The sequence below is a fragment of the Tupaia chinensis genome, unplaced genomic scaffold, assembly GCF_000334495.1.
Source record: "Tupaia chinensis unplaced genomic scaffold, TupChi_1.0 Scaffold000278_1, whole genome shotgun sequence".
Lineage (NCBI taxonomy): Eukaryota > Metazoa > Chordata > Mammalia > Scandentia > Tupaiidae > Tupaia > Tupaia belangeri.
The window spans coordinates 1,000,548-1,010,731 of NW_006159761.1; the positions used below are offsets into that span (position 1 = coordinate 1,000,548).

The following is a 10,184-nucleotide window of genomic DNA, read 5'->3' on the forward strand; positions in this document are numbered from 1 at the left end:
GAGCACACGTGCCCTACAGTGAAAATCTCTCAAAAAAAAAAAAAACAAAACATGTTTATCTTGAAGTTGTCTATATGAACATTTGTAGGTATTTGATTTAGTGAGTAGAATATTAAAGTACTTGTCTCTTGGAATGATTTCTGGTTTGGGGGAAAAAAAGCCAAATAATTAAACACTTTTCCCTTATTTTCCTTTCCTCTTATTTGAACTATTTAAAAAATACCTTATTGGGGCCAACAGATGGTGTGGTGGTTAGGGCACTGGTCTACATGGCTGCCCATGGTTTGAGCCCTGGATTTAGCAGCTTGCTTTCTCACTTTCTTTCTCTCTCTGGTGAGTGCATATGCCCTAGAGCAAATTTAAAAATAATGAAAAATAAAATAATTCTTTTAAAAAATTTTACTATGATATCTGATTTACATATGATCATGCTTTGCTTTCTAGTTTCCATAGAATTTATACATCTCTGTGGGGTACACTACAGGCTTTCAGACCATTCATACAGTGTGTGATGAATCAAAGATATAAACATATTTATCATCTTTATCTTTAACAAAAAAAAAAACTTGGTGTTGTGCGCTTTTAATATCCTGTTTTTATTTCTTAACGTAGAGGTACGTATTCGTTTGGCAGTGCCCTCCTTCTGTCTGTCGTGGTGCGTTATTCCAGAATCTGTTCTCTGCTTACATGGATGCTGTGTCTGTTAGTCGTCTTCCCTCACCTCCGCTCTGCCTGGCACAGTCTGACCTCCTCTCTGCTCTCTCTACCGCTGAGCCGTTGAGTCTCTCAGTCTCCCCGAAGAAGGGCATGCATTTGGTGTATGTTAAGTGGGGATGTGCAGTATGTGTCTTATAACCTGGCTTATTCTGCCTAGCCACTTCTAGATTTGGCTGCTTTGTGTTGAATGGCAGGATCTCAGTGTTGTTCATGGCTGAGTAGGATTCCACCGTGTGTGTCAACATTTTCTTAATCCATTAATCCATTGTTGGGCACTGTGTTGTGAGTAACGGTGCAGTGAAGGTGGATGTGCAGATGCCTCTCTGACTGATTTCTTGTCCTTTGGGTAAATACCCAAGGGTGGGATTTTTGGATCATTTGACACTTTTATTTGTAAGTTTGTGAGGGACTTCCATAGTAGACATACTAACTTATGTTCCCACCAGCAGTGCAAGAGGCTTCCCTTCTCTCCACATCCTCACCAGCACTTGTTACTCTTTGTCTTTTTAACAGAGCCATTCTGACTGGGTGATTTCCTCATTGTGGTTTTGATTTTTAGTTCCCTTATGATAAGAGGTGTTGAACAATTTTTTATGTGCTCTTTAGCCATTTTTATGCCTTCCTTTGAGAGTTGCCTACTCAGATCGCCCATTTTTAAATTGGGTTATTAGTTTTTTTGGGGGTGAGCTGTACTATTTTTACAGTTTCAACATTGACCCTTCTGTGGGCCACGGGCCATTTCTGGTGATACTTGTCATTCCATTTTCCTCTTTTTAATTTTTTTGGTTGCGATGTTTTTGTTATAGGGCACGTGCGCCACCAGAAGGACAGAGACAGAGAGACAGAAAGTGAGAAATCATCCCCCCAGGGGGGATGGCCACACCGCAGTCCCTTCTCCTCCATTCTCCTCTCAGGATCTTGGGCATGCACGCACACGTACCCAGTGTGAGTTTAAGCCACTGGGTCCAGGGCTTGAACCACAGTCAGCTACCTGGGAGTCCAGTGACATAGTCATTACACCAACTGCTGGTCCCCCATTTTCCTCCTCTTAAGAATTTTTTTTATTGTCTACTGAGAAAATTTCAGGTGATAGATCTAGGTTTGTGATAACATGTATGTAGAAAAATTCAGAGAAAAAATTGATAAAATAGCCTGTGAGAACAAAGATACATTTTATTTCTAAAGGCATTGGAAGCAAATAATTTAGGCTGCTGTCAAGATTTATAAATTTATATTTAAGGAAACCTTTACCTCCAGACTCCCATTGAAAAGGGGAAGTGACTGTACCCATGCAGTGACCTTAATGTCTTTGTTAACCTGCCTCACTAGACAAAAGTTGGTAGCAGAAGCCTTTCTATTGTATTTTTCCTTTTTTCTAACCTCATTTATATAGTAATTTTTTTTTGCTATAGGGTGTGTGGGCTTGCCAGTCAGAAAGCAAGAAATCACTCCCCCAGGGGGATGGCCACACTGCAGTCCCTTCTCTTCCATTCTCCTCTCTGGATCTTGGGCACGCACGTACACGCACCTAGCATGAGGTTAAGCTGCCATGTCTGGGTCTCGAACCGTGGTCGACTACATGGAGTTTAGCCGTGTAACCATTACCCCATATGCTGGTCCCATTCATTCTTTAAAGTCATAGTTCCATTTATTATGCCACAAATGGGGAGACTCATCATCTATTTTGGTGACTGGTATTGGTTTTGTTAGAACTTCTCCTTCAGAAATTGGAGTGGCAGTGTTCTTCCTGTTCTGTTTCCAGGGACACCTAACACACAACAATGTCTGCCTCTCGTCTGTGTTCGTGAGTGAAGATGGGCACTGGAAGCTAGGAGGAATGGAGACTGTTTGTAGAATTCCTCAGGCCACACCCGAGGTAAGCCGGGGAGGCCCTCTTGGGAAGCGGTTCCTGCCTTGCATTTGCCTTCGGTGTAGTGTGACCTTCGATTTGGAGACCTGTGTTTCTTGTCAATGCCCATGTTCTTAGAGCTGTAGGATTTTATTCCTAGGGAGGCGTCAGGGCCCCGTACCCCTTCCTGCTCATTCTGTAGATGAAGAGCCCAGAGACTGAGCAGCACCCTCGTGCCCTCATTGTTCTGGAGAACCCTGGCTTTACTCTCTTACCTGCATGGGTCTGTCTTGCTTCCTGAGGGTGTGCATCTGCTATTTTATTTTATCCTTCTGCCTCACCTCAACGGATGCCCGGCACATGTTCACATTCACAAAATGCTTCCCGAGTGGTGGTCTCAGTGGCCCAGTGTCACAGGAGCCTTGGGAGCCGGCCTGGCATGTGCCTCCAGGCTGCCTTTCGGCCGCCTGTGAGGTAGCTTGCGTTCTGTTGACAGCTCCACACACGTCCCGCTAGTTTCCACCCTCTGGTTTGTCCCATCTCTTCGTGTGGCACGTCGCAGTCTGCCGCGCGGGCTCAGCCCACTGTCCAGCTCTGCGCCGTGCTGCTGCTGTGCTTACCGTGGGCCTTGTCTGTCACAGACCTTGCTCAGCTCGAGTGCCAAAACCATCTCTGATTGTTTCTGTCCCTGCCCACCGCTGTCTTCTCTGGGTTTACCAGTGTCTCGTCAGTACAACAGCATGCTGTCCTTTCTGCAGGACATGTCCCCGTGTGGCCCCATGACTTATGAGTCCTGCAGCAGCATTTCCCTACCTCCCCTCAGCTCTGGAGCTACCCTGTGGCCCAACGTGGCCTGCCAGCCTCCTGCACTACTCGTCCTGTGCGTGCAGCTCAGGAGTGCCTTTTTTCTCCCTGTTCCCCTGGAGCCCACTCTGAGCCCTGCTTCCGGCCACCCCGTCTCCAGCAGAGTCTGCCCCTCCTCTGGCACTCAGCACAGTTATTGCAGGTCCAGGTCTTCACGGAAGTGATGGCGGGTTGGTGTGTAGTGCGTGCCTTTTGTATTCCTGGTCCCCTCGCTGGTCCTGGGGACATGCAAGTGCTGCAGAAGCCAGCTTTGGGTTGGTGACGGAATGTGCGTGCTCTGCAGGTGTCACCTGTGGCTCTGTCACCTTTTATATCTCGTGGAAGACAGGCTGAGGGCTTACTTCATTTAGTGAGAAGATTAGTGATGGACTTGCCCTGTGCTGGAAAAGCCTGGACTTGCTAATATCTTTGCAGGAAGAGAGAGGAGGGTTGGAGTTTCCACAGCTGCACAGATGCCTCTGAGCAGCAGAGGCTGTCTCTAACCTTTCTGAAGAGTAGAGGGCAGGGAGTTAACGTTTATTTTCTGCTAAGGCTTGCGCTGTGCCAGGGTGCTGGATTGTAGTTTTAAACATGTGAATGTGGTGTGTATCATTGATGGGAAGGTTCCATCGCTCATTGCTTGTATAACTGTGTAAGACGTTGGCTCACCGGACGTGTGGATGGATTACTTCCCCTAACTTCTCTCTCTCTCTAGTTTCTGAGGAGTATTCAGTCAGTGAGAGACCCAGCAGCTGTCCCTCCTGAAGAGATGGTAAGATGGTGACTGATGTAACGAAGGTGTCTGCGTAACTCAGACTGAGACCTCAGAGACTGTCCTCAGCCACCCGTCTCTTTTTTTTTTGAGAGGTTTTCTCTATAGAGCGCATGCGCTCTCCAGAGAGACAGAAAGAGACAGAGAGACAGAAAGCGAGAAATCACCCCCCAGGGGGGATGGCCACGCTGCAGTCCCTTCTCCATTCTCCTCTTGGGATCTTGGGCACACACGCACACGCGCCCGGCGTGAGTTTAAGCCGCCAGGTCTGGGACTCAAACTGCAGCCAACTACATGGGAGTCCAGTGACATAGCCATTATCCTAACTGCTGGTCCCAGCCTCCCGTCTCTTGACTAAGCTCTGTAATTCCTCTGACCTTGAGGGTCTCTGAGATTAGTCTCACCGCCCAGGAGGCCAACTTTCATTTTTAGTTGTCGGATGCCCGGGATACTGTTTACAGACAGCGACACCTGGCATGGACAGGGTCCTCACCCATGTCACGGCAAGCTGTGCCCTTGGCTGTGCGCTGGCCGCTCACCAGGACCCCAGGCACGCAGGAGAGGAGTCGCCGATATCACGCAGCTTGGGAAGAAGGACTCTCTGCTAGTAAATTTGAAAGCAGAGGCTCCCTCTGAATTTGTTCTTCAGACTGTGGTAAATGAGCAGTGATTCCAAAGATAAACCTAGTTTGCTTCCCAAGAAATATGAACCCAACCGTGAACATAAGTGTAGACCTGAGACTTGAAATGCCTCGGGTTTATCCAAATCGGCATTATGTGTGTGATTTCAGACTGACGGTTTGTGGGCTTTAAGTCAATCTAGAGTGAATGGAATAGAGAGGACATGTCACCAGGCATCCTAGACGGTGAGGCTATGTATTGTTTTTGTAAATCTTTGTTTCTATTGTCTGTATGTATACTGATCATGGTAGAGGACAAAGATTTTACTCTGGGTTACAGTCGAAAGCATATATCATAATCTGGCTTTTTTTTGCTCCCTTTCAGTATTGAAAAATCTTTGATAAATTGTATTTATTAACAGCTTTCAGAGTATGTAAATCAGTGTGTAATACTCTGAGGTTGGATTCGAGTGTAGGAAATGCAAACGGTAGGGAGGTGCTTTAGAGAAAGCTAAGTGACTTCTAAGGCAGCTCCTCTGGTTGTGACGTCTCTGCTGCTTTCAGTCTCCAGAATTCACAACTCTGCCGGCGTCTCACGGACATGCTCGGGATGCCTACTCCTTTGGAACCTTGGTGGAAAGTTTGCTCACAGTCTTGAGTGGACAGGGTGAGTGGAGCCGTACTGCTGCATCGCAGAGTGAGTGGGAAGCCATCCAGACCATGCCCTCCATGGAGCTCAGTGACCATGGCCTGGGCGGAGTGAGGAGCCCGCGCCTTGCTTAGGTGACGTGTAGCACTAGGACAGAGGCTGCGAGTGCGTCCGTCAGCACAGTGAGCAGGATTTTAAATAAGAGGAACTGTGAACTCTAGCTGTCAGCCTCACGTTTGCTTCTCTTATGAGTTTTTATTTATTTATTTTTTTAGATTTTTTGCTTTTAGCATGTGTGCTCACCAGAGAGACACAGAAAGTGAGAAATCACCCTCCACCCTCCAGGGGGATGGCCATACCACAATCCCTTCTTCTCCATTCTCATCTTGGGACTTTGGGCTGCACACATATGTGCCCAGCATGAGTTCTAAGCCACCAGATCCGGGACTCAAACTGCAGTCGACTACATGGGAGTTCAGCAATGTAACCATTATGCCATCTGCTGGTCCCTCTTATAGTTTTTAACAGTATTTATAGAGTCTATAAAGACTTCTTACTGAGGCAACCAGTGAATGAGTACAAACCACTAATGATGAATATGTAATAATCTGAGTAATAGTGTCAGAACTTTCGGTTAATTTTTAAATCAGGCTTAATGTCTCTTTATCACTCTTCTCCCAAAATCCTTTTGATTATTTTCTTACTGCTGAAATGTACACATTACTTGAATTTCTCATTCACCTTGAAGCCTAGTCTGCTGTAGCCTGTATTCTCTCCTTTCTTCTGTGTTCTCCAAGTGGGCACCTGGCGGAGGCTTCATTCCTGCAACCACGCTGGGCCTTGACTACTCAGGCAGACGCCCCGTTAGGCCCTTGCTGGCCGGCATCTCCCATCACTGGGGCGCTTGTGTGATTGCAGTGGTCCCTCCTCCCAGGCCTGCTGGCATTCTGATATGTGAAGCAGCACTTGGCTGTCGTGCCACATGGTTCCAGCCTGGGTTCTGGAACACTGAGCTCTGAGGCCCTGCGTCATCCATTGTGCATAATGAGCAAAGAGCTCTCCTGCCTCTGGCGTGGTGCTGGTTGTGTACCGTCCTGAGGAGATGGTACTAGAAATACAGCCATTCACACAACTTCCTGTGTCCTCTGGAGGAGGAACCCCGGCTGAGAAAGGCCACTTAACAAACCTTCGAGCTGGTGCTGGGTTAAACAGAGACTGAGAGGTGCAGAAGGGGAGGGGCTGGGCGGGACCGGGAGCACTGGCAGGACAGCTGTCTACACCTGCCGAGGAGCTTGGCCTAAGGCAGGCAGGACGCTGCTTAGCAACAGCCAGGCTCTGTTTGTTTGGGCTTTTACAGGTTGGTTTTTGCTCTCGTCAGTCTCCAGCTATAGAGGTCCTGAAAAGAGGGAGAAGGCATTGGAACTAACTGTCGCTCTGGATTTCAGTTTCAGCGGATGTTCTCTCCAGCTTCCAGCAGACCTTGCACTCAGCTCTGCTGAATCCCCTCCCAGAGTGTCGGCCTGCGCTCTGCACCTTACTGTCCCATGACTTCTTCAGGTGAGGGCCTCCGTGTGGGTGCGGCGGCTTTCCACTACGGCCTGCTACCGACCGTGTTGGGTGTGTGCTGGCGTAAGGTTTGGGGCCAAACAAGGCAGCCCCTGACGTTGTCGTTAATTATTAGGGGAGTTCAAACATTTTCCAGAGAAGAATATAGCAGGACAAATCAGGCTGCTCCTCAAGTTCCTGTCACAGGACGTTCCTGAAGCCCTTGATTGTCAGGGAGACCAGAGTTTAGGGGTTACAGCCAGATCCATCAGGGCTTCTGCCACATCCAGGGTACAGCTGGACCTTCGTGCAGCTGACTAGACACAGCCTCTCCTTTCTGCTGCCTTTGCATGGTGGCCATGCACTTGTCATTGTTGACTTCTGGTTGTGGGGACTGGGTGTGAGCTTATTTTCCTCAGGCAGAAAACTGTTCCCTTTTCCTTCTCTTCTTTTCGTTTTTTTTTTCCTTCCTTATTGTTGTATGTGTGCTTGCGGGGGGCGGGGGGCAGAGGAAAAGTGGGAAAGCACCTTCCTAGAGAGGATGGCCACACCACAGTCACAGTCCCTTCTCCATTCTCTCGGGATTCTGAGTAGGCTCACGCACGCACATCCAGTGTTTTTTGTTTGTTTGTTTGTTTAAGAAGTTTTTGCTGTAGGGCATGTGCTCTCACCAGAGAGACAGAAAGCAAGAAATCACCCGCCAGGGGGGATGGCCACGCCACAATCCCTTCTCCTCCATTCTCCTTTTGGGATTTTGGGCACACACGCACACGCACCTGGGTGAGTTTTAAACCACCAGATCTGGGACTCAAACCATAGTCAACTACATGGGAGTCCAGTGACATAGCCATTACGCCAGCTGCTAGTCCCTCCAGTGTGTTTTTCAAGTTGCCAGATCTGAAATTCAAGCCATGTGGCCAGCCATCCAGTTACCTTAACCACTATGGCACTGGCTGGCTTTTTTCCCCTTTTTAGAAATTTATTTTCTAATTTCTTAGTTACGTTTGTTATGTCTTTGTGGGGCACAACTTAGATTTTCAAAGCTTGACAGTCAAATTCAGGATAATACCGTATCTGTCATTTTCAGTGAAGAACGTTGCAGTTGATCTGTTTGTAAGGTGGCAGTGCCTGTCTTGTCCACTCGGTTGTACAGGAGAGCAGGGAGGCTGACTCGGGGTGCTGCATGATCTCGTACTTTCCTGGGTTCCGGCTTATTCGGAACCTTGCCGCACAGTTATAATCTCATGTCCATTGTTTATTTCCATGACTGCAGAACTTCTGCACAGGTTAGTTCCATCTTTGTGACTTTTAGTGGCTTAGCAGTTAGCAAAGCCAGCCGTGTTTTAAAACTAAAGGTTTGTTTTGAAACTAAAGGCCCTTACATATTTACAGTCGAGAAGTGAAGAACCTGAACGAAGGGGAAACTGCTCATTTCTGCGGAGGGACAGTGATGTCTAGGACAGAATGTCTGTTACTAAGCAAGTAGGCTTTATAGTTGTTGGGGTTGTAATTGTCACTTTTGTTTCCAAGAAACTGTTTCAAACCTTTCGCATTGTGAGAGGTTCTCTCTCTCTTTTTAAAGAGGGATTTTTTTGCTATAGGGCACATGCACTTGACATATGCAGAGAGACGGAAAGCAAGAAATCACCCCCAAGGGGGGATGGCCACACTACAGTCCCTTCTCCTCCATTCTCCTCTCAGGGTGTTGGGCATGTACACACATGTGCTCCTGGCGTGGTTTTAAACCGCCAGGTCTGGGACTTGAACTGTGGTCAACTATGTGAAAGTCCAGTGATGTAACTGTTACACCATTTGCTGGTCCCAAGAATTGTATTTTCTTTTAAAGTTTGCTTACTTATTTCTTCCATGAGTCAGCGAGACAGGTACCTTGAACAGGGTCTTGACCCCATGATGCACCCCAGCCCAGCCAGCCCAGGACCATGGCCTTGCACAGCTGGCATCTGTAGGAAGGTCTCTGACTCAGCCCCGGAGCCATCCCGGTGTGGATCAGCCTGAGACCGCTGTGTTTTACCAAGGTGCCCCCATCCAGCCCCCAAGAATTGTGTTTTCAATGGAGGAAAAGAAAGTTACTAAAATACTGGCCCCATCTTCCTGAAGCCCTGTTGTTACATGCGAGAAGACCCATCGAGAGGCGACAGAAGAGCCGGGGCTGGCATCCCTTGTGGTGGAAGCTGAGCCTCTTTCATTTCATTTAAGACATCTGAGAGTTTCTCCACTGCTGAGCCAGAGGGCCGGGACCCGTGAACATAGCTGCAGTCCCGGGGTAGTGTGCTTCCGTGCCTGCTGTGCAGGCTGTCCAGGTGTGTGCCCGAGCAGCCCGTCCTGTGGCGGAATGTGACCGTGGGGCTGCGTGGCCTGCGGGCGCCCTGAGACTCAGGCGGCCCTGTGGAGACCCACCCCGCCTCTCACTTGTCCCTGCCTCACTGAAAGCCTGGCCGAGTAGCAGCAGAAGTGAGAGCTGTACCGAAACACCACTTTCCCAGCCCTCTTTAATGGTTTCACTTCACAAAGGAGACCTGGGAGTCAGACTACTTTGTCATGGTACTGTCATTTCTCCCAGGACATTTAATTTACATGTAACCTGTTAAAACAAATGTTTGGAAGATTATGGTGACCTAAAACTATAAAGCATGTTTGTGTGTTTAAGCCTCTAATCTCTTTACAGGTCTCTGATATTCTTAAGACATCAGATTTGCTATAAGTGTGTTCCATCGTATTTGTCTACTAAGCTCGAGAAAATCCTTGAGCTGCTTAGGAGGATGTGTCTTTGTCGAAAGTTGTAGCACGCTGTCTGTGGTTACAGCTTTGTGACATGCCATCTCTAACCCATCGTCTGCTCTTTGTTCTGTTTTGGCATTTAGAAATGATTTTTTAGAAGTTATGAATTTCTTGAAAAGTTTAACATTGAAGAGTGAAGAGGAGAAAACGGAGTTCTTCAAGTAAGTTCAGAAAGTTAAGACCTTGAATTCAGCAACCTGGTTTAATTAAGTCCACATGAGCATGTCAGGCGTTTTAGAAAGGCCAGCAGCATTCGGCTCGTGAACACTTCCTCCGTGCCAGACTTTCCACGAGGCTCTGGGGAGACGGTTCTGGCGCGGGAAGCCAGCATGCAGACAGCAGGCCTCAGTGGGCGGCCCCTGTAAGAGAGCAGCAGCGACCGTGCAGGGT

General features: G+C 48.0%; 1 protein-coding gene across 2 annotated transcripts in view; it reads left to right on the forward strand.

Moving 5' to 3' along the window:
- The window catches only part of SCYL3 (SCY1 like pseudokinase 3), a 29,725-nt gene that overhangs the window by 2,542 nt on the left and 16,999 nt on the right, over window positions 1–10,184 (forward strand). Inside the window, exons 3-7 of one of the 2 annotated variants that reach the window (XM_006150109.2) lie at window positions 2,480–2,593; window positions 4,125–4,181; window positions 5,366–5,468; window positions 6,896–7,007; window positions 9,878–9,955. In XM_006150109.2, coding sequence (XP_006150171.1) covers window positions 2,480–2,593; window positions 4,125–4,181; window positions 5,366–5,468; window positions 6,896–7,007; window positions 9,878–9,955 — 464 coding nt within the window. The remainder of the gene's footprint in view (window positions 1–2,479; window positions 2,594–4,124; window positions 4,182–5,365; window positions 5,469–6,895; window positions 7,008–9,877; window positions 9,956–10,184) is intronic. The other variant, XM_014588435.1, reaches the window with a different exon arrangement.